The sequence below is a fragment of the Helicoverpa armigera genome, chromosome 9 (genome assembly GCF_030705265.1).
Source record: "Helicoverpa armigera isolate CAAS_96S chromosome 9, ASM3070526v1, whole genome shotgun sequence".
In the NCBI taxonomy this organism is placed as follows: Eukaryota; Metazoa; Arthropoda; class Insecta; order Lepidoptera; family Noctuidae; genus Helicoverpa; species Helicoverpa armigera.
Genome location: NC_087128.1, coordinates 1,443,748 through 1,468,927, shown reverse-complemented (window position 1 = coordinate 1,468,927; position 25,180 = coordinate 1,443,748). Strand labels below are relative to the sequence as shown.

General features: G+C 35.4%; 2 protein-coding genes and 1 long non-coding RNA gene across 4 annotated transcripts in view; 1 reads left to right on the top strand and 2 right to left on the bottom strand.

Annotated features, from left to right (window-relative positions):
* Positions 1-1,761: 1,761 nt before the first annotated feature.
* LOC110372677 (Bardet-Biedl syndrome 1 protein homolog) lies at positions 1,762-8,826 on the bottom strand. The gene is made up of 11 exons (XM_064036301.1): positions 8,171-8,826; positions 7,833-8,051; positions 7,218-7,520; positions 6,515-6,603; positions 5,879-6,032; positions 5,359-5,518; positions 4,985-5,053; positions 3,935-4,099; positions 3,270-3,403; positions 2,487-2,621; positions 1,762-2,195 (listed from the first exon to the last, which is right to left on the bottom strand). Exons 1-11 carry the CDS (start codon positions 8,330-8,332, stop codon positions 1,920-1,922), a joined length of 1,866 nt encoding a protein of 621 aa, XP_063892371.1. The 5' UTR covers positions 8,333-8,826; the 3' UTR covers positions 1,762-1,919.
* Positions 8,827-8,881: 55 nt separating this feature from the next.
* Exn (Ephexin) overlaps positions 8,882-25,180 on the top strand; it is a 93,457-nt gene continuing 77,158 nt past the window's right edge. Inside the window, exon 1 of one of the 2 annotated variants that reach the window (XM_064036295.1) lies at positions 8,882-9,030. The gene's annotated coding sequence lies outside the window, so the exon portion shown is untranslated. The remainder of the gene's footprint in view (positions 9,031-25,180) is intronic. The other variant, XM_021329615.3, reaches the window with a different exon arrangement.
* On the bottom strand, positions 10,247-16,317 carry LOC135117328 (uncharacterized). The gene is made up of 3 exons (XR_010276809.1): positions 16,167-16,317; positions 10,726-10,831; positions 10,247-10,566 (listed from the first exon to the last, which is right to left on the bottom strand). It is a non-coding gene; the product is annotated as an uncharacterized LOC135117328 (long non-coding RNA).

Sequence of the window (25,180 nt, the reverse complement as noted above, 5' to 3'; positions counted from 1 at the left end):
TTTCTTACCCTTTCCAGTTAGAGCAGATGGGTACTTTGCAATTTAGTTAATACCTCTTCAACTTACTAAGGAAAATCACGTCATCATCTACCTAGCTTAGACTATTCCTAAACGATGTTGGGCGGACTCGGCTTTCAGTCTTAACCTGATGAGAGTGTTTTATGTTAAGCGACAGATCCTCAATCCAGTTTAGGTATCTGTGCAACCAAGACCATGACAATACCAGTACCAAGGGGTAGGAATGCCTGTAAAGACTACCAGAGATGTTCAAAAGATAGCTGGCACCCATCAATCTAATGTGCCTTCCGAAACAAAGCACCTCCTCGCCATGGCAAGATGGTCACCCACCCTTGGACTGACCGCGTCAAGACTTGTTAACTCTATGATCAATCGTCAGGTGTGGTTGTCATCATCGTGATCACACTTTGGATTTGCTGCTTCTAAAACCTTGTAAAGAACTGTTTTTGACATCCGAAGTTAAAAGAAATTACGTTGTGTTTCTATGCCACCGGATATGGACGGGATTTTTGTGACATTACAATCCATCCTCCGAGCCTTTTTCCCAACTATGTTGGGGTCGACTTCCAGTCTAACCGGATTCAGCTGAGTACCAGTGCTTTACAAGAAGCGACTGCCTATCTGTCCTCCTCAACCCAGTTACCCGGGCAACAAGGTACCCCTTGGTTAGACTGGTGTCAGACTTACTGGCTTCTGACCACCCGTAACGACTGCCAAGGATGTTCAATGACAGCCGGAACCTACAGTTTAACGTGCCATCCGAAACACAGTCATTGGTGTCTAAGATATACTTAGAAAGTACATACAAACTTAGAAAATTTGCATTGGTACTTGCCTGACCTGGAATCGAACCCGCGCCCTCATACTCGAGAGGTTGGTTCTTTGCCCACTAGGCCACCACAACTGACATTACAAAAGTATTGAATTTTTAGGTTTAGTTTTAAGCACTTTAGTGAGTTTAAATGACTCATGAAATAACCGCTTGCTGTATTTTTGCAACAATGACTAACAAGCTATAGATACCTACCTTCTTTTTGGTTTTAAACACCTGTCGTTTTATAAAAGTGGTATTAAGCTAACATGAGGTTACTAATACATACCCCATTATAGGTAAGATGATAAGGATATCGTTATCGATCCGAAATCTTTTAATACTTTACGTTATCTTTGCTCGTGGACAGGACACGTAAACCAGTGATTTTATTATTTTGATAGTAATATCTAGGTATTAGTTATAGCTTTCCGATTCACATACCAATAGAACGAACAAATGGAAAATAGTTTATCATCATCAAGTTTGCCCTCCCTTCATCATCATCTATCTAGCCTTTTCCTAACTATGTTAGGTTCGGCCTCCAGTCTAACCGGATGCAGCTGAGTACCAGTGTTTTGCAAGGAACGACTGCCTATCTGACCTACTCAACCCAGTTACCCTCCTGGAATACTTAACATATAAGTTTGCCCTCCCCTAACATCGGTCAAACAACCCGGTAATGAGGCATTTCATGTCTACCTTGAGTAGAAACACCGAAACCAATTCCACGTATATTGTTGGATGCATGCTGCACGTAACCAACTTATATGGTAGGTATGGTAAGTTGAAATTCTTAGCCAATTTTGAAATGCACATACGTAGATTTTACACAGAGTGCAATAATTATTACCAACAAGCCTGGGACAAAAAAATAACGAAAAACATATTAAAATATGGGTAAGAAGCAAACTTACACAGGAGCAAACAGAAAAATAATGTTCATCATAATTTTATTTATTAACACACAACAATTTCTTTTGAGTATTAAAAATCCTGAGATTAAAACCTCCATTACAACAACACCATCTATCAACCCACACTCGTACTACAAGTACGACAAACCACCACTAGATGGCGCTAAACCAAACTACGTTTTAATCCTCCAGTTGGGGTCATCATTTGCTGCAATTTCCTGCATCTTGTCGAAAGGTAACATCATGGGGTCTGTGGGGGGCATTTGTACCGTGGCTGCGAGTACCGGAGTTTTTCGCCCTTCTTTCAGTAGTAACACTTTGACTAGTGACCTTTCACCTCCCTGGCCTGTCACTGGTCGGAATAAGACGTCAGGACTTATATTTTCATCGAATACTTCTTCTATTTTTGTTGGGAATTTTAGTTTCCCGCCTGGTGAGAGCAGAGGAACCTGAAATTAATATACCTAGAGTTTTAATAGGCATTCATGTATTCCAAATTACGTCTATATTTTGCAGAATAATAAAACTTAAAAAAATGTTTTGTATCTAGAACTCTATTTCCATTCCTTTAGTGGCAGAAAGCTGTAGTATCTACAGATGTAATCTATTTCTTCCGTGAAATAATAGGCTAGTAAATCCTAGAGGTGAAAGTTTGAAATGGACACTATTTTAAGATAAAGTAATTTTCTACCTTATACACTGGACATTTAAGCCTAAATTCGGTTATTTAATTCACATACCTTGATATAAGGATTGGAGACCTTATAATTGAGCGTGTGCACGTGGAACAATATGGCGAGGCCTATCACCGCCTTCTCCTTGGAGTTGTTCTCTATGATTAGCGTCACACGGAACACGGGGCCTAGGCCTTCCACCTGTGAACATAGATAAAATGTAGGTGGTAAATCTCTATGTCTATTAACTTGTCTGATAGGGTTTGTAAAGCACGTTAATGTCGGTCATGCACCTGATCTCTCTCCGGTGGTGTCGGATTACCGTCCCATCGGGCTATGAGAGTGAAGGAATAGGGAGTGCACCTGTGTCCAAGCAAATGCTCGTGCACTATAATACGTCCTGCGCAGCTGGCTGATCTCCTTACAACAGAACAGCCGCCGTAGCCGATAATCGGCTAGGAGGACATCATCAGGGTTTGTAAAATTACTGAGCCCATTTGGATGTTATATCAAGTTTCCCTGTGTTTAATCGGAATCGTTTTTGTTAGGAACTTGGAAAAATGGCAGTCAAGGTCAAAAGATTTGCATATCATTTCACTCAAACAGTAAGTTTTATGGTTATCAACCAACACTGGATTACGTTCATCTTAATTTATATTGCGTTCACTAACGAACAGTATAAGGTGGGCATTATAAAATAGTAGCTATAATTTTGGACCCTGATGGGCACAACAAGAGTACTTATAAGAGAAGAAGGATTGGTACATAATATTAAATGAAAAAGACAGCCGAAAATTCCTTATATTAATGGTGATGATGATATTTTACAAGCAATAGAGGTGAATTTACCTCAGCAGTGAGTCTCAGAGACTCCATACGTCCGGTGCCGACGGAGTTGTCGGACTTGAGATGTGCCTCCTGCAACGTCTTCGCAGCCAATAGCCGCAGTCGGTTCAATTCATGTTGAAATGTTTCGTGCATTACTGCAAAACAAATGAAAACATAATACATATTTATTTATGGAACAAGTTAAAAAATCTCCCGATCATTGTAGCTCCAAATGGAAAATTCCAATAGGTGTCGTTTTGCATGAATTTGGAATCAAGCTTAAATAAAATTAAAATAAACAGATTTTCTCCTATAATTAAAACGTTGTCGTCGACGAAATAAACCTTTTTATTTTGACATCTCAGGAGTAAAATATTCGAGCGGGTCACCCGTCTGAAACAGCAACTCTTACAAGAAATTCCATTCAAACAAAGAAAAAGGATAAAAATAAGTTATTTAAACAAAGGCTTTTTGCACCATTGAAAGATGTGGACGTGTTCCACAAGAAGATGTCCAAATGACAGCCGAGTTCTACTACTTTATCATGCCTTCCGAAACTTGCTGTACGCTGTAATATCTTCACCATAACTTCCCTGTCCCATGGTTCATATGTGATACACACGGATTGTTTAACTATTATGTCTACATCGTGGACAGTGAAGTGGTTAAAGTGTGAAACTACTCACGGACGGCATTCTCCCTCTCCCGGGCGGCCTGCTCGAGGAAGAGCTTGGACTTCTTGGGGATGAGCCAGGGCTTGTGGCCCGCCGCCGCGCCGCTCAGCTCCACGCCGGCGGACTCAGCGCTGAACTCCGCCGTACGCTTCAATATCTTCAGCATTAGGTTACCACCTGAAAAAGTATTTTTCATCCCACCATCTCGGAAAGAGTAGTTTTACCCTTTGATATCTGAGCGCAAAAGCCGTTTTTATCCTCTAGAGCGGCAAAGTGATTTGAATTTAGAATATCGTGTGCAATACTCCATTTGTGACAATCTTGATAAGACTTTTCAAACAAATACATATTAAATAAATAAAATACTGCTTAAAATAATTATTCAATTAATTATTTTTTATTATTGTTTTTACATAGATATTTAACATCATTTCATTTTTAAACTGAGTTTTCAAATAAATGAACTTTAACAGATACTTCTTTTTAATTTGATACTCATATTTGCGCGCCATTTTGTTTTTTTGCATTAAGTAATTTCTTCGATGAGGTGGTATGAAAAGTTACGTGTTGCACTCGTGTGCAAAGATTTTTCACCTTGTGCTCTTTTGATTCCCTCGCTATCGCTCAGGATTCTAATTATTGAAACACTCGCTACGCTCGTTTTTCAATTTTAGAATCCTTCGCTTGCTCGGTCATCAAAATTGAGCCCGCGGTTAAAAAGCAACTTTGCCCTCTTGTATAACAAATAACTATTAATATTAAATCCCGCTTCCTTCCGAGGCCCGTGGGGACTACTTCGCGCACCCGAATAAAAAAAATGTTTTGATGATATGTTATATTACTGCCTCATCAAAATTCATCAATTAGTTTTTGTGTGGAAGAAAAACAAAAAAAGCCATACATATACTAAAAATACATACCATATATATACTAAATTATATAGGGGAGAATATAAGGGGAATACATAAGGGAGTATATAGAAGTTATTATACTATAGGTGCAGGAATGATGAGACATTTTGTGAGAAAGGGAATTTTCTGTCACACACAAGCGTGTACTTACTTCCAGTTATGATGATAAGCACGTGTTCCTCTTGTCCCAGTTGACCGAACTTCATAACCGACACCACATCTGAAAAGGTAGGAACAGCATTTTTTTTTATAGAAATGAAATTGTTGTTTTTGCTGACACCCTCCCTTTACCCTTTTTATTATCTACTATCCGATCTTCTCCATTCTTACTAATGCATTGCTCCCACTGTCTACATCTCTCTTACTGCCATTTACTTCTTTCCCCTTTTTGTCCCGTTTCCCTATCTCGTTACATGAACTTCCTCTTTTCCTATCAATTCATTGTTTTAGTAATTTTTTTCTTTAATCCTCGACACAAAATGGCTCCTACATTTCTAAGATCCAACATAATGGCGGTCCACAGACCTCTAACGAACACAGTGTCCCGCCTCGCCTTGCCGTCGTACAGATGCACGTGGCCCGAAGCTAACGCGACGCCCGTCAGCGTCACGCCGAGGTGTAGCACCGGCACTAGCGTCATGGCGACTGGACGGTGTTCTAGTGTTAAACACCATAGCTTCTTGCCCTGGAAATTATATGTTAAGTAAGTAAGGTAAGTAGGTAGGTACAGCTTGAGCCAAACTTGATGGCCGGTTCGAAATCCATTTTTTAGCAGAAGTTCGCGAATGTGGCTAATATGTTAAAATGGTTTCTGGGCAGCGCCTCCCACAATGTCATAAAGTTTGGTAACTTACCTAACACTATTTCCTTGTCTGTATTGAGAAGAGGCCTAAACGCGACACAGTGGGATAGAAAAAAGTCTGTTTAGTAACCTCGGAAAAAGACCAATAGAAGATTATAAAGGCTATTTTAATAATCATATGCGGGGAACTTAACAGCTATTTTAGACTAAAGCTACCTAGTATTAAAAATTCGAAAAACATACCTTCTTACTGTAACACGCCATGGTATTATCAGCGCATATGACCATAACGCTGCTATCAGCCGTCACCACTTCTATGGCAATAATGTGATCATCCGTCGTGAACAGTATACGACCCTCTGGCCAATCTCTTTTTAACACGCATACTGACTTCTCTCTGAAATTAGGAAGAAGAGAAATTGTTACATAGAAGGGTTTTTACCACATTATTGTATTAAATTAAATAATGTTGGTCAAAGTGGCGGGAATGTTTGAAACACTTATTTACTTTAAAATAGCGTGCTAGCTGATTGTCAGTCAGGGCGGCTGTTCTCATATAAGGAGATTAGCCAACTGCGCAGGACATATTATAGCGCACAAGCATTTGCGCAGACACAGGTGCACTTTCATATCCCAATGGGACTAATTATATTAAATTAAATATAATTATTAAAAATACATATAATAACTATATTACCACTAACTACAGCAGACACCTCCTTCTTTAGGGAAGTCGGTTAAACCACCTATTAATTGTGATAAAACTTGTGTCAATAATAAATGATTATTATTAATAATTCAGTGCAAAGGTGTGAATCATAAAACAAAAGCAGTGTCATATAAAAGTGCCTGCTAAACAGAAATAGCAATAAGTCACACCTCGTCGCTATAGTAATTCTGTAGTCAACAGAATAGAGCCCAGTGGTTATCATCTGATATGGAGTTTTCTTTACCCCACAGATTTTGGCCTGGACAAATCAAACAACGTTATGAAGATAGACACGGGACATTGAAAAACCCGCCAAGTGCGAGTAGGACTCACGCACGAAGGGTTCCGTACCATTATTTAGAAAATGAGCAAAAAAATCACGTTTGCTGTATGGGGGCCCCCCAAAATATTTATTTTATTCTAGTTTTCAGTATTTATTGCTATAGCGGCAACAGAAATACATCACCTGTGCAAATTTAAACTCTATCACGGTTCATGAGATACAGCCTGGTGACAGACGGACGGACTGACAGAGGAGCGAAAACAATAGGGTCGCGTTTTACCTTTTGGGTCCAGAACCCTAAAAATGGACTAATAGGAATTATGTGCCTATTATCTTATTAACAGGAATGTAAATTGGCACAAATTGAGCGATTACTTTATTATTTATGCCAATTTAAATTACTGTGTCTACATTTGTAAATTTTAAATAAGTTTCAAGAGTAGTTATTCGTAATAAGCTCTTTGTTCATGAAAGCACCCAATATCACACTATTTTTGGAGCTCAAAAAATTATGCAGTTTTTTGTACTCATTTCTTTTATAGCACCAGAGTAGTAAAGAAGATTAGGTTCAAAGACATTTAAGTACTAACCTGGGATAGCAAGCTGAAAGTCTGCGGATCCAACAGTATCACATCACCGTCTTCCGTAGCAACTACAACACAGCTTACGGAATACTTCTCAATGGAGTGCATCTTCAGTGTACCAATACAGACAATCTCCGTGTTTATCTTGCTGGGTAACTCTGGGTTGTTTTCCAAGTACTCCAGCTGTTGCTCGAGGGTTAATGATAGGAGATTCTCTGACTGTACTGTGAGCGTATTGTGTGGTATGGCTTTGAGACTCTCTATGAGCGGACTTATGGCTTCTGCGTTGTGATTGGCTGTGTCTGTTAACTGGAAATGTTAAATATTGATTGGTTTAAATTAAGGTAAGGATTTTCACTGGCTTCTTTAAGATTCCATCACTCTATATAAAATTACATGTATATTCATGCCTATAATGTAGACAAGTTAAGATAATTCTCAAGAGCAAAGTGGGGATAGCGAGCATCCCTATTTTTGTCAGTCTCTTTTATATCTCAAGTGTAAAAAAATTAGTTTAAAAACTGTGATCACCTGTCATATTTATTTATTTAGGTAAATGTTATCTGACTAACAAAATTACCTATAGATGTTAATAAATAATTTATTATAAAATCTACTTACCTGTTTCCAAACCTCCATCTCACACATACTCAGCTCAGTAGACGGCAGATAGTACTTATAGAACAGCTTCAAGTTGCGGTACATGAACACACAAGAGCTGTATGCTACTGCCACTATGGGAATGGACCGAGGAATGCTCTCGCTGATGTAGAAGCCTACGACACCGAGAGGCAGGTCTGGGAGTACCGTGTCTGATATTTGCATGGCTCCCTTGAACACCTAACAATGGAACAAGTATGTGTGAAAATTATGGCTGATATGATCAAACGACCGAAATTTATAGTGTTTTTCGTCTCTCTTCAGTTCAAAAAATATAAAGTATTCAAGTAACGTTTTACCTTTAACTTAGGCCCATCCTCTCCTCGTCCGAAATCGCCAACGAGAAGTTTGAATTCGTTATCGTTTTGTAAATCCAATAGCGCTAAGTTTTGTGGCAAAGTATTAAGGTCTATGTCGTCTGTCCCTACTTCTACGTCTAACCAACGAGTCATGCTGCCCATATTTTTTTATTTAAAGAAGCTAACTAAATATTTTTGTTTTAGCTCCCGCTTTTTATTTTCGATTTCGTTGCTATGACAACAACTGTCAACAAAACTTTATTTTTGACATTTCGTGTGGTTATAACTTACTCCAAAAACTATTATAAAATTACTAATCTCCTTATTCTAGCCCTCAATAAAACAAATAACAATGTTATTATTTTCCGTAAAAAGTTATTTTTAAAAATTAATGCATGACTTTTAAAATAGATTAACATTTTACACATTTTTACTTTCAGCGATTTGTGCGTAGCAGCCTTCGTGAATAAACTTATATGGGTGCGTTCAGAACATCTATTTAGATTTTATAGAAATAAAATATTTACTTCATTACAGCACCATGTTAAGCTCTGAATATTAAAAAAATGTACTTGTAAAGTTTTTTCTCACTTCTAGTTATCTAGAAAATTGATTTTCAATATCTTTCAATACTAAAGAAAATTATTGAAAACGAAACTTGTTACTTAAGCTTAACCAGAGTTTGGAATTTCTTTCCTTGACGTTTATTCAATAGTTTCAAATACTTTTGTGTTTGTTGTGTACGTGCTAACTACAAAGTGTTAAAGTTTTACTAAACTTTTAAAATATACCATGAAACTCTATCGTTAATGCATTAATTACATGTTATGTGTTCTGTGTCGCTCAGTTCCCAACTCAAGGTAAGTTTGGTGCATCGATGCTTTCTATACAACTTTAAAAACAATAGGTAGATTCCTGTAGATTCATACTATCTATTCATGCTATACACAATATATCTATCTTAATTTGTAATGCTAGTTTGCAGCAAATTAATAACGTAGTTAGTTACCGTATATATGGATTAAAATGTAAGAAACAAAACTGTTATTATTTTTGCTATTTTTTTAAAGGGATGTTTTGGTCAGAATCTGATTAAGAAATTTCGGTCAGTGGGTCGTCTTAGGGGTCTTGTTTTCTATATGTGGCATTGACCAGCATTTTTTTTTGCAAGATACATAGAATAAAGAAAATTCGGAAATTTAAAGAAGAAGAACAAGTTTTAAAGTAAATAAATCCATCCTCAACTTATTCTTTTTTTATTTCAATGTAATGTAAGTATATTAGATACAAAATGACACAATTATTTCTGTAACATGATATAATGAAAGATGATATTTTGAACGATTGTTGTATGTACAACAATACCATAGTATTATATCCTCTTTAAAATCAGAACTATAGAGAAACCTTGATACAAGTAAATACTTCCTACAAGTAGTATCCTATCTTAAACTAACTGAAACCTTCTCAAATTCATTAATTATGATAATTTGGTTATGTCACATCCTGTTTAACAATTTTGAAGGCAATCATTTATTTTGGTAATTTTTTTTATACTGATAATATTCATGCAAAAGTTTGTAAGAATGTACGTGTTTGTTACTCTTTCGAGAAAAAATCGACTAACAGTAATAAAGCTATATACCTACTTCTTATATATTTGCAGAAAGCTATTTGAAGAATACTTGAACCAAATCTAATATCAAGACAATACATAACAAGGTCATTATTAGACTTGCTTGAACAGTTTTTTTAACTCTGTAAAAATATTTAATATACACACCATTAATTGTAGCATTTTAATCACACAATTTTTGTAATTAATTGTAACAACATGATTTAGATTGAAGCAATGTAAAAACCCAGAATGAAATGATAACATGATATTTCATTAATTAAGTACCTATACTACTTATCATTGAGATAAGTTAGAAGTAGGAATGCAAGAATTTATTCTCTGCATTTTATCTGAATACAGAATTATACAAAAAAAATATTTACATAATTTTACTTGTAAGTAGGTATATTCGAAATTATGTAATTCATAATTCATTTTCCAAAATAAAAATCTGCCTTACCTACCCAAGAAAATATAATGACAGATTATTATATTATATACCATACCTCTTTTATGCAATTTTCTTCATTTTTTAAACATAGCAAAAAATATTGTTTGTAATGCATCTATTCTATTGTGTAGCTGTGATATTATGAGTTAATGATGTGCTATGGTATGCCTCATCATATATGTTTATTTTCTAGCTGCAACACATAATTATGCATAATTTATTTGTTCTTTACCTTGGTTTTCCCAAGGTTAATTTCCTCTATGGAAGTTTCTGATGGATTTAAAACATTCTAATTCTGTTAGACAGCACTGGCTTTGCTTCGATTCACTGGAAAAGAAAGTTTGAAATTTTAAAAAGAGGTTTATCTTTCCAAAATTCTAGAGAACAACATAAATCTGTTCACATATAAAAAATACATACAACCAGAAACATGCTGGTATTTACAAAGTACAGAAAATGGTATGTGGTGTTTAAAATACGTGTTACCAAGCCAACCAGTGTGGTATTATCCTGTACTAGAGCAAAAAGTGCGTACGCGCACCTCACAACTCGCAGGTGCAAGGACCCAAGGCTATCGCCGATCCTGACGATCCTGTCACAAAACAGAATACACCATTGAGTCTACTTGATTTTCGCTGCTGCTGTCTCAAACTTGGCGAAATTACTAGAAACTATGAGGGAATTTTAGATACTTTTAGCTCATTAGCATGGGAGCATCATCCAAATCATAAAAAAATTTATTGAAATTACAATCAACAATTTAGACACGAAACATCCAGGAAAGAGGACCAAAAATAAAGAGACATACATATAAGTTTTAAACTGCAGGTGCAGTGGCAACAATATTATTCTCAGTAGTAATCAGAGAAATTCCTCAATGACTCATCGTGGTTACGGAAAATCGTCGCTAGGCGGAGTGGTTCTGCAAGTTTTGCTCTTAGTTTATTTGGCCTTTCGTCTGGACTCGGAGCTGACTCACTAACCTGTTTTACTATCAAGGTGTCGCGCCTATTTTTTGATTTTGTTAAGTTAATATCGTGTTAATATGTTGGCCGTTGATTCGTAATCACGACGGTTTACGGCCGATGTCTTGATGAGCCTGAAGGTAGTCTGTGCAGTAGACAGTGCGATTTTGTTCCAAAATCTTTTGCGCAAACAAACAACCTTTAGACTCTGCAAGACAAGCTGTATTGGCATGAGATGTTAATTTTTACTTCGAGGTCCTTACCTTCCCTCCTACGCTTTAACGGTCTTTAAGCCCTAAATAATTTTAATCACCCGTGCGGATCTGACGTTTAAAAAGAACCGTTACCTAATTCGTGAATACCAAAATAAAAAAACAACTCCGATTTCCTTTAATTATGAGTAAGGAATCCTTTTCGGTTTTCCATAAACATGTGACTGTTAGTAATTAAGTTTGTTTCATTCTTTATGGTTCTACCAAAACAATTACTCTGGTCGACGACCTCAGACCTTGCCATGTTACATATTTGGTAGAACAGTCCTTTACTTCCTACGCACGTGGTTCGTTCCATGTTTGGTAGTGAATTAAACTTGATAGACAAGCAAACAGACCAACAAGAATCGCGAGAATTCGCCATCGTTACGTGTTGCTTTTACAAAGTACGACATTTAAACCGTGAGTGCAGTAGGCGGTTCTACTTGCTTTTTTCTTCAATTGCTATAAACTGATATCCATTACCGACTTTACTGCAGCCGACCGCTAAGAGCGAGCTTGAAGTTTCTAGTTTTCCCTTTGAAAATACTATGGCATAGCCAACAGCTAACTTCATAGTCTCCCCAAAATACATCGTCTTTGTGCCACCAAATTGTCCTACGTTCATCAAAAACAAAAGGTAACAGCAATGTTCTACATATGAAATTCAAATACAATGACTGTAATTAAAGGTCCTCATGTGGGCATCAGGTCTAATGATCGCCGGCGGGGGCTAACCAAGGAGACAATGAGAAAGCGGCCTCAATAACACTTGAGTAATAGACCAGCCTGACCTTACCCTTGTTAGACTGTTTGTTAAGACATTACAATACGTAATTGTTACAAGACATTGTACCTACGTGATATCGGTAATTTGATTAGTTTTGGGATGTCTGCTACTCAGTCTTCATCTTTGGCAAAAATAGTTATGAGACTTACACGGATAATCCTACCAGGTTCTTAGTAAATAAAGAAAAAGCATACTGGAACCAAGCTGAGAGATTTGCTTTTGTAACAGAGGTAAGAGAGATTTAGACAAATGTCAAAAATATGTTTGTTAAAAATACATATTCTGCAAAAAGGCAAGTACTTACATATTGTATCTAATCTACTTATATTGAAAAAAGTCTTCGGCTAACCTTTGTTTGCTTGACTGACCCGCGAAACAAATAATTTCATGGATTAATTATATTATGTTTTTACACTTAGAACCTCAGGATAAGGTCAATTAAATACGTGACAAAATATCAATAACATTCAGAAAAGGTGCAGTTTATGTACCTAAGGGACTTCTTGATATCGCTCCTACGTAACAAGTTCCGTAAATAATATGAATCCCTAATTAGGTAAGTAATCTTTCTACTTCGAAGAAGTATCCTCTGAAGTCAACAAAGCATTACTAATGGCTGTTGATTCCCGCATTTAGGTCATTTATGATGTCAATACTACTTATAACAAGTGTATTTTAAATTACTCTCATTACTAAAATGCGTTTGTTTAACATAATTAATTATATCTGCGTACAATCTGAGTGCGTACAAACTAAATTATCTCCGTATAGGGTCATTTCGCCTGTTGGCGACCATTTAGTGCAGTTGGCAAGTTTGACGGCGATAATAAAAATGCTCCAGCACTCATTTCCATGTCAAATTTGTGTAATGTATTCCTTATATACTCTATTTTAAGATTAACTTTCAGTTGTATTAGAAATATCTTACGTTTTCTATTTAAATCGATAAACCTCAAAATTAGGCGTTTTACCCAGTTTGCGTCCACAAAATCCAATTCGCGTCCACCCATGGTCCAGTTCGCGTCCAGTAGCTTAGAAAAGGAATATAGGGGTGATTTTTTTAAGAATTAATAAAGAAAGATTGTATTAGATCAATTTCTTTATTTAACAATAAACTTAATTATTAAAAGTCAACATTATCATCATTTAAAATTCACTTTAAAAAATAAAAATAATTCTTCTCAACATTGGTTTAAGTAACTTAAAATAAGATTAAACAGTATTTTTTTTTATTAAGATATATACGTGGTTATAATTAAATTATAATTATAATTTAAATATTTAATTATAATTTAATTATAACCACGTATATATATATATCTTAATAAAAAAATAGAAAAATTATAATTTAATTAGAACCACGTATATATCTTCATAAAAAAAATATAATTTAATTATAACCACGTATATATCTTAATACAAAAATGTACTGTTTAATCTTAATATATTAAGTAATTTCATTTAAGATAAGTTCATGGGATACAGGAAAAAAGAAGGAAAAGACAACATACACAGAAGAAGATTTAAAGAAAGCATTAAATGATATTCGAGAGAAGAATAAATCGATAAAAAAAATATTCAAAGAATATGCCTTGTCTGATAATTTATTGACTCAACAATTCTTTTAGTTGTATGTTTAGACAAAGTTGTTATATTGTTTTGTTAATTTAATATGGCCAAAAACTTACTATAATCAACGCGGGTCTTTCCCTGTGATTTTAGGGTAAAATTAACAGAACTGATTACTGTTTATTTTTCAAGTTGCAAAATTAATTGCCTAATTTTAAGTTACTTAAACCAATGTTGAGAAAAATTATTTTTATTTTTTTAAAGTGAATTTTAAATGATGATAATGTTGATTTTTAATTTAAAATAACAAAAAAATTTAAAAATTTACTGTTTAATCTTAATATATTAAACAGTACCCATGTTTTAATTATTTTTTATAAGCAAGTATTTAACGAAAGCAGTGGACGCAATTTGGTTTATTAGTATAGAGCAGTAGTTCCCAAACTTATTTTTCTCGTGGACCACTTTCAAAATTTTACTGGTTTCGGTGGACCCCTTACTGCTACATTTCTACCACATTCTTAAAGTCGCCAAAAAATAAAAATTGTGTCACTTCTGAGTTCTGTCCCTATATTCCGATATGTAAAATAAAAACGAAAAATGGTACATTTTATATCACTTTATTTATTAAAAGAATAGAAGAAGACAAGAAAAAAATATTAAGGTAATAAGTATAGGTTCAGGTCATAATTTTAATTAATGGGAAGGATGTATCTGATGGAGTGTCAGCAAACGATCAATGTTTGGCTTTATTTTTGTGAGCAATAACCGCAAATCCCCCCGCTCTGTGATGTTTAATTTGCTCCTTTTTTTTTGTTAAGAGGTTTGTAACGGCACTAAAACTCCTTTCGACAAGGACGAGGGAAAAGCTATTAAAAATTTCCTTGCGATTTGCCACAGTCCAGGATATTTTTCGGGTATTTCTGCTTGCAGCCAAAATGTTGGGTAGCCTTTTCTAAATTTCACCTTCAGCTCCTCATTAGTGCTTAGCTCGAGCAGCTGCTCTTGTAATACAACATTGGCCACTTCCGTTTCATCAAATGGATTTATGATCCATGGTGGTATATCCATCGTCAGTATATCTTCAAACCTGGTTTGAAATTGTACGTAATATCGAATACGCAAGTTTGGACAAGTAACAGTCGCTTGCCTTATTAAAATATTATCTGCTTAGATAGGTACTTAAAACAATGTAGGTAGGCCCTTATAAAAACTATGCTTACATTTTTGCTCTTTACTATCAAAAGCAGAAAAATTTTCGTGGACCCCCATTAACATCTTAGGGACCCCCATTTTTTGTTCACGCCTACATAGACCCCCAGCAAGTCTCCCGTGGACCCCTGAGGGTCCACCTGGACCACTTTGGGAATCACTGGTATAGAGGATAGTTTTAGTTCGCGTCCATTGTGGACGCAAAGTGGAAGTTTTGTAAAATTCGATGTAGTAATTCGCGTCCACCTTATTTTATTCGTTAAATATAAAAAACATTACCAAATTCATAAAAAACATTATACCTTTATTCATCATTAAACTGTAGAAATAGCTATCTATCCTAAAATTCACATAAAACAATATAAAACTTACCATCAAACACGCCGCTGCACACTAATTTTTATCTAAAATTCAACGTGTTTGCGCTTTCTTGTTGAAGAGCCTAGACTAATTACTTTTTCTAAAAGGATTGGTTGGACGCACAGAACTTTTGTCTATCTGTGCGTGCCTCTTATACATTAACGTATTAGCGGTAATGATCTTTCGTTTGATTGGTGTGTTAATTATCTTGTTTTCGAAGTTTTTTTAAAGGACATCGGCAAAATGGACGCGAACTGGGCGATGGTCGCGAACAGGCGAAATTACCCTATAAGCAACTGCAACAATCGATTGATTAAATAATCAAGGCTAACATCTGTTTACTTGGATTCCGATAATATCGTGTCATTGTTACTGTGGAAGAGAACTAAGTCAGTACATTCCTGATTCGCGACGGACGCCGACAATCATGAAATTACACTATCCGACTATCCGTATTGAGGACAATGACTTCGATCTAGTCTAAACCGCATTAAGATCAACACGATTTTGTATAAAAATCAGAAAGCCATCATAAGCAATGGTGTTTAAGTTGTGGTTTGTAAACAACAATAAGGAGGGGAAAAGCATTATTGCAGGCCTTGGATTAGACTAATATTTGCTGTGACAATCGATTTTCAAATGAAATGAAGCATATTAAAACGAAATATTAAACGCAAAATTTTAGAAACATTTTGGACTCTTCCATTGTTATAGAAAAACTAAAATCAAATCGTATCCAATGAAGACATCGTTAACACCATTCTCTAAGCCGTTACTTACTTGTAGCTGTAATTCACCATCAACAATATTAGTAACGCATCACGATTGCTCATAAAGAAAAGCTGTCATAATTAAAATAACGGTTACAGTTCTGTGATTAGTCAATCACTACGGAAAAGATGAATGAACTTTTCGCTTCATCGACAAGAAAATGGCGGCTCAAAGGACGGAAGCTGTGTGAGTTTTGCTTGTCTAAAAGCAAAGGAAATTGAAGTATACATCCTATGCTGGACGATGGATACGGATGCAAATATATCCGCAACATTACCTGTGTTGCCATAATAATACTTTTTTCTAAGTTTTTCCGGAAATATCCTAACGGAATCATAATATTATGTAAAAATGACAGTCTTTACAGAGAAGGTGGGGCTGGCAATTTTAAACTTTTTTTAAGATCGTGATTCCTCTCCCGATGTTTTCCTTCATAGTAGTCATTGTTTTCCAAGATTAATGATCTAGCTTAGCGAATGGAAATTATTATATGACTAGTTGAAAGACCATCAAAAATGGCTTTTACATTTTGTTTGAACACCATGATTCAAAATATTATGCTGCTTTATTATTTCAAATTATAATTTGAATGCGTGGGAGATTAGAGCATGACTGGATCACTATATCCGTGCTAGTTTGTAACCTGATAAGTGCTAGGATAATATCCGTACGTAAATCATATTTGGCACACATTTTGTGTTTAGTATAACAGTAAGTATTGTATTCGCTATACTAAAGATTTTTTCAGTATCTTTGTGAATGCAATCACATACAAAACGTACTTATTTAGTAAACGGTAAATGGTCTTCGTACTATTACCTAGTTATATTGTGTCCTGTAACATTTTTTACGCATGGCTAAAAGTAATAATCATCCTCCGAGCCTTTTTCCCAACTATGTTGGGGTCGGCTTCCAGTCTAACCGGATGTAGCTGAGTACCAGTGCTTTACAAGAAGCGACTGCCAAGACTGACTGAAGAAGCGGCTGTAAGAAAAGTAATAATGAACTCCAAAAATTCTTTGTACTTAGTAACTGTATTTTTAGTTGGTGCTCATTTTTGGAACTATGGACTGAAAGTCGAAGCTACATACTTGACAAGAAATCCTGAGGATAATGACTGTAAACATGGTTCTTATAGAGTGTAGCACTTTACTGTGACTTTTACTTTTGAGTAACGTAACATTGTGTTTAAAATGTAAGAAAAATATTGCCTGTTTTACTGTAGGTAGACTTTCCAGATAGCTTGACGCGCAATCAACTGAAAGTTGTTTGATGTATAAAGCAAGGCCTACAGCCTTTATAAGTGCTTAAATGTGTCGTATCACCCGTTAATCTTCAACACAAGAAGATAAATGGCTGATATAGTAAAAAAGGTCGTAATTTTTCATGTCATTTATTATGGTGTAACCGTAAACAGGTAAATTATGAACAAGTGCCTAACTAAGAACGAAATTATGCGCAAATGGCTTTGGACTTCAGAATAGAAAGAAAGAAAACTTTAATAGTTACAATAGGTGTTTTATGATAAGTACCTAGTCTGAAAATATTACGAGGATACCCAATGCTCCAGCTCTACATTATCTTTAAAAATCTTGTAGCAATTCCCCCATCCTCAAGTTAATCGCTAATAACAATAATTAGCACAACATAATTAGTTAAGTCGTGTTAATTATAATAATCTGCTAGCGTGTTCGTCAATGTATGGAGAACATGTGTGAAATCAAACCATCCTTGGCCCATTAATTATTTGATTGTTCTTCGCGATCTGGTATCACGGTTCTTCCGCCCTCGTAGGAAGCACGGCATACAAATAGGTGCTATTTACAGGCTAATTATGAAAATAGCCTGATGGAATCACCATCTTTGATTGATTGATTGACAGGAAAGAAGCGTTTGACACGCTATAGTATCTACTTTTTTGTACCTAGGTATTTAAAATCCGTTCATCGCTTCTTATCTACGTCCTTTTTTCATATCACAAAGATCTCGTAATTAACCGGTATCAGGCTGACTGAAAATTAGATAGGAGTCATGATTTTATTTAAAAAAATTGCCATCGTTCGGGCTGATACCGGATTCCTAGTCTTTTTTCAGTCCATGTTATATTTAGCTGCACAAATGAGTTACGTTTTACTTTCATATTTTGGATGAATGAACATTAGCATAGCTATAAAGCGAATGTTTCTTTTCCTCAAACATGTACCTACCTACGAGTGTATCGTAAGATATGATCTTCAACGGTACCAGTCCGTGTGGGTCGTTTCAAGGGCAACTCTAAACATAACGGTTAAAACATCTTATGACTTTATATTAAAACGAAAACAAAACTTCTTGTTATGACTAGGGAACACTCATCCTAACACAAGGAAGACTTTTCCTCGTAAATAGATGACTGTTTTTTTTTTTATAAAAAAATATTTAGAATACGGAGTTTTTGCCTGAATTGTATTGACGCCCTTCTTCATCTTCCTCCAATATAAAATTACAACTATATTCTCTGCAGATGTTAAATTCCAATTAATTAAAGAAAGTTCATTAAGATTACGTCGAAAACCCACGCACGTTTCGTTATATAAATGCAAATGATTAGATTTGTGACATAAATCAATTCTCCAAACTTCAAGCGCTAATCAATTTCTTTTAAATGGAGATTTTCTGTACTGAGATTTAATTTTATTATTGACGGTTAATTAATTAATTGCCCACGCTATCGACAAGTTCAATTACACAGTTAAAATGACTTGTCGTCAATTCATCAATCAATTTGTGTTTCCACTACAGAGTTATAGATACTTATAACTTACTACGGCCTATGTTTGCCTATCGTTTGTAAGTAGGTATAGTAAGTTCAACTCAGTCGTGCGCGCGGCCTTATGTGTGGGTAACCTTTGTACATATTCCGTGACTTTGTGTGCGTGACAAGAGGTACAGTCGGGTACAATACAGTTATTTAGGGGTTATATACGAGTGTTTAAAAAAAACAGTTATTACGTAATTTTGTTTATTTATTTATAATGATTATGAATCGCTACTTGAAAAATCAAATGATGAATTTTCGGATTCGCTACTCTCCAAGGTGAAATTATAAATTCTGACTCCATGTCAATTATTCTTCTTTTTTCTTTTGTACATGTCGACAAGTAGGTATTACCCCACATCCCTTCATCAATTTGACTTAAACGTTCATTTATGAGTGTCATTACTTCCGTCTTATTTTGGTCGACATTGTGCGAAGCAATAAAATTTTTTAAAATTCCCCACACATTTTGTTTACATTATTATACTAGATTATACCTCTTTTTACATTCTTAGTCCCCACTTTTATTTATTGTCCGCGTACCCCGAGCTAGAAAATATGTAAGGAGTATTTAATTCTTAGATACTGTAAATGTCAATTTGAAAAGACGTATGAGAAAATAATGAAAAACTACATTTAATAATAAAAAGCTTTGAATGTTGTTTCATTTTTTGACTCCTTAATAATTTCTCCGTGAATACCTAACTAGTATTTTCGTAAACGACTGTACCCATAACAAAAAGCGATAAGAACACGTCATGCTCGGACGACGTCACTGTCACACAAATGAAAGTTGTATATTTACAAGCCGACGCACACATAGGGCCGCGCGCAAATCTGAGTTGAACTATCTATACAATTATTATGAGACATGTCATCATTATTGTATCTCATTCTATTGCGCATAAAGACTTAAATGTGGTTTTAGGAATTGAGAATTGTGTACATGCTACAATTATTATGCCACCCAGAGTGTTCATTGACAAACCAACAGCCAAATATGAGAAACCACATTACATAAACGTCAAATTCGTATCAATAAACAAATAAACGTTGTTACAAACAAAATTACGTTATATTTGAATATTACGCCTGTCTGTTCGTTGCTTATCATCACTAATTAGACAACATAGCCAAATATGAAAAGCACTTGAACGTCAAAATCAATCCAAACAATAAACATTAGGCACCTATTACGTAATTAATGTTCTAATATTTAAATTACGCCTGCATGATTAATGCATATTACTAATTAGGTAGACCAAATCATACTTAGTTATCTTAAACCGGAAGAACAAAGGGTACATATACTGTTGTAGATTGCTAATCCTTTAAAGGAAACAGCTAGATCAACCCTTTTATTACCACCGTATCTTAAGAGCAAAAATAGCTTTCAACCAATGCACAGGTACAATCCAATCCACTGATATACGAAGGGATCAAAAACCTATGCTTATCAGTTCATGAACTGCAGTTAAATTATGAAATATGAACATCAAAGGACCAATCTATCAGCAAAGTGATCAGCGCAATCGAGCATCAAATTGCCTCGCCGGATGTCTGAGCAGACGCACCACAATAAAACGCACTGAGCTTGTGTGCAGACAACAGAATAAATTCGCAATGAATAATGCAATAAATGCTTCTATTAAACATGTATTTTATTCTACAAAATCAGTGTTAAACTTGATAGTGACTTAAACACTTGCAAAGAAAATATTACAAAATAATATAATAATTCTCAGCATATTCTGTTTCGGAATATCGTGCAGGTTTTTGCAATTGCACCGGCAGATTTAAGAGTCTACTTTTGGCCCACTTATGACTACTTTTACAGTTTCAAAATCAAGAATCTCCTTCGTATTTTTATGAAACTGGTCGCTCTATGAAACATTTCTTTACTTTTGTACTCATGCGTTGTAAACTTGACCACTTTTGTCAATAAAAGACAATGTGCTTTTTCCTTTTTCTTCGGCGAGTCTTCCTAATTTGCTGAATTAGCATTGTGTGTTTAAGGCCAGTACCCCGGGTTAATGACCACGTTATACCATTGCGGGTGCCTGTGCGCAATGCTACTACAATGAGCGAAATTCGCACGCCAAAAGTTGCTTTATACTTTTGGCAATAGAGGGCAAAATTCTGTGCAGAATCTTGGTAAGCCTCAATTATTTCATCAATTGTTTAGATGCATTCTGGTAGCAAGAATGAGTCTAAGTTCAGTTTCTATTGATCAATGTAATGAGCTGATAGCGAACCTATTTGGTTGCTGAAGTGGTTACCTCATGCCTTCATTCACTTTATAGATTTATCTTTCTTGCATTTGGTCGGATCTTCTCACTTTCTCTATTTATGTCAATCTCTGATTAAATTTGTACTTTGTTAAAATATTCCTCATCGATCGATATAAGAGTGTTAATCTAAACAATCTGTTGATTGTTTCACAATCTGTGACATTGATGACAAGGCGAAATATAGGGTGTCCCAAAATTAACGCAAGATTTGAATTAAATAGAAAACACAGTTTTTAGTCTTTTGATTGTAATTTTTTAATTGATTCATAAAGTACATAGGATAGGGTTATTTATGGAATAACACATCGGGCAAAATTCAACAAACTCTCTTCGCTGTGCATGGTCATTGGGCTTCATTAGTTGTGTTAATTGAATTTTGTAAGCATGAGTATACGCTGTAGAGAGCTTCTTGAAATTTGCAATTCTTGTCCACGACGCTGAATTGAGGTTCCTGGATTGTCACCGACACTCGCACGCATTGCCTCTATATTGACATTTGAACGGCTTGTTTTTGGACGACCAGTGTGTTTGGCATCTCCCACGGATCCAGTCTTTCGGAATTTTTCAATGAATCGCTTCACAGTTGACGAAGTTAAAAAACTATTCCGGCCATATTTTGTATGAAATTTTCGAACAGCGGCCGCCAAGCATTCATTATTTTTGAAATATTGCTCAACAATGAAGACACGTTGTTCTATTGCGTAACGCTCCATTTTTACTAACCCTAAACTGTCAACTGTCGATTTATTTTGTTTTTAGGGTTGGCAACACTGTACTGCATAAATGGCGGCAAATTCAAATCTTGCGTTAATTTTGGGACACCCTATATTTGTGATTTTGCTACTAATTTAATAATCTTAACCTTGATCTCTTTTGTAGCTCAAAATCGAATATTGATTTTTGTGTTTGCAGTTGAAGTTGAGCTAATTTACCGATGTTGGAGGAGACTTGCTTGAACTAGATTTAACTTTACTTAAAGCCTCATTTGACCAAGTCCAAATGGATCCATGTCCATGTCATCCATGTGTGAGATCTTGCCAAAAGGTTCATTTAGGGACATAAAGTTATGTAGACAAAAATAAAAATAAATCATCTAAGCTCCTAAATACATATTCAAAGATATTTTTGTTGTTTATATCGAAAGATATGCTGGAAACTTGAGAACAGTGGGGCCCGTCCACAAACATGTTTGTGGCGACGTGCTCGCGAAAAACATTATAAGGTTAAACACCCGACTGTTGACTCGGCTGACATGTGTTTGGTATAGCGACCAGTACTGCACTACTATAGTAAACTTAGAACTTAGTTGAACCATAACAAGATGTTCCTGGAATAGTATTATTGAAGGAAACTTAAAGCAAAAGAAGTAACTTCACTTTCCTGGAGGATCGAGTATAAAACTTCTTCAAAGCACATAAAAGATTTTTTAATTATTTTCACGTTTCATATAAAAGCTTCGTGAATGCGCAGCATAACGGGACTTCTGCTTCACAGCCTCGACTCTATGTTAATAGGTATATAATGTATTCAGTCATTTAAAAATTAATTAAGTTATTTAGCAAATACTAAGTTTTGCATACTAAATGCCAGATCTTTATAATTTCCAAATTATTGTCACATTTCGAATGCTAACAGAAATATCGATGTTATATTGTAATTTATTAATTACTGCATCCACATTTGTAAACAACATTGCATTCGCGCATATAAATGAAGATGTCAAAACTGATAATGTATGAGCGCGGAACGCAATTTCTCTACAACTTTTATTTGCAAATATATGACAGCTGTCAAAAGATAAAGTAAAGACCAACCAACTGTTTGGAAGGAGGAGTAGTATGATTTATGTAGATGCCTTTATCTAACCAAACACATGATCAATTTTATAGAACCTCCAAATATTGTTACGTAACCTGTAGAAAGTAACTAATTTCAGCGAACGATTACATAAAAAGTTTTTAAAACGTTAGACTATTTCGTTTGCAGTACAAAGAGTCCTTTTATAATTAAAATCGCAAAAAAGAAAGTATACATTTCGATTTTAATTGACCAATTACGCAGAAACAGCGAGCAGTGTGGTATCAATAATTGTTTGGAGAAATGACTCACAGTTAGCGTCCCTATCTTACAAAATCTAGATAGGTCCATCCCTATGGTAAAAAAAATATTTTTGCCCATAATCGCAATAACCTAAGTCTGCCTAGTTTGTCATTGCTCAGGATAAAATCTTCAAATATCTCGCATAAAATGTGATCAGTCTTAGACTAGATTCAAGCGACAAAAACATCTTGTGGCTTCTAACTGGCTTGATCTCTAGTCTGATTTTCACGGTAATCGATTTTCTACAGCTACCATCATTGGATACAGTAAAATTTGCCGTAAAATTGCTAACTGTACCTGCGGATCTTACTTGGTTTAATGTTTTACCTGATTGGATAACAAATTAGAGAGTCATTAAATGCTGTAATCTTATAAACGGTTCTTTTCAGGATTCATAACGGTAGGTATGTCAAAATTAAATACAATGACAAATCCTTCTTGTAAGAAAGCCTTTGCCAATAATTTTTAATAGGACAAGCCATAATTTTATAAAAAAACAATTAAAATATTGAAATATAAGTACATTCCAAAAGAACATAGTATTTAGGTGGATATTATGGACGCTGTGTGCGTAAGTAGGTGAATGTCTGCAGGACCTACTCACGGCAGTGGCATGTCTCGACTGTTCTTAGGCACAGATACATGCAAGGTTCACATAGAACTGCATATTTGCAAAGTACTTAGCAAGACTTCATTTAAAGGACTGAAGATTTTCAGGGAAGCTTGACTACTACAAAAGCGAAGGAGAACGTTTTCCAATAGCTGTCATTAAACATTACTTGTTTCCATTTACATTTTTCCGGGTTCAATGACCGTATCGTACCGTATTTACGAGTACGTCCATGGCATCTCGGGTGCAAAGTTCGCAAAAATATATCAACGTTTATTAATAAAATAACTATTACCGCGAGTCACGTACAACTGTGCCGCCATACAAAATGTAACTCGACACACAAAACGCATTTAAGTGGCAAGAAGACAGTTATCACGTAACACTTGGCTCAGTAATACTAAACACATCAAACTACAAATAAGGTATGCTCAGGACATCGTTGTCGTGCGTTACGATCATTGTCTTGCAAAATACACTCAAACATTAGCTTTCGACTCCTGCGCAAGGACATTCTTATTTCAAACGATTGATTATGATTCGTCGCTCGTCGCACGAACAACGAATGACGTGTGCGTACGTGATCTAACTTAGTATGAATTACTAATATTAATTATCACCTTTTTAGCATTGCTATCAAACGAGTACTTTCGATTTTTTTTTTCGAGCTCTTGACGAGTAAAAGTCGTAGAGAGGTTTGCACAAGGGTGGTTAGTGAAAGTGCTTGCATAACAATTGTTTGCTCCTTAAACCTGAAAAATACCAGTTGTTTGAGTGCAATTGGCGCTCTTAGTTTTGGAAAACCCGTTATCTGTGTTTCTTATCGGTATTCAGCGTCCGTTTGTCCACAATGAAGTCACGAACTAATCCGATGTGGCGTGTTTTCTGTAAACCTATTAGCTCAACTGCGATTTTGGCTCGATAAAGTCTGTTTTCAAGGACATCTCACGTACGTCTTCTTGATGTGTTTGCCGGTTTCATCCAATAATGAGCGACCGTACAGTCGAAAACAATTAATATTGAAACTGTAATTACACGCTTGTGGATTTGTATGAGTATGTGTCAGGACATTTGATTTATTACAAGTAATCACCAAGTAAACGACAGAATCCATTACGATACACGGTATGTGCCCTAACGAGGGAACGATCGAGCTCTTCTTGTTTATAGTGGATAACTTATCCTTCGCTAATGTATCTTTTAGAATTAGAAAAAGTTATTTTTG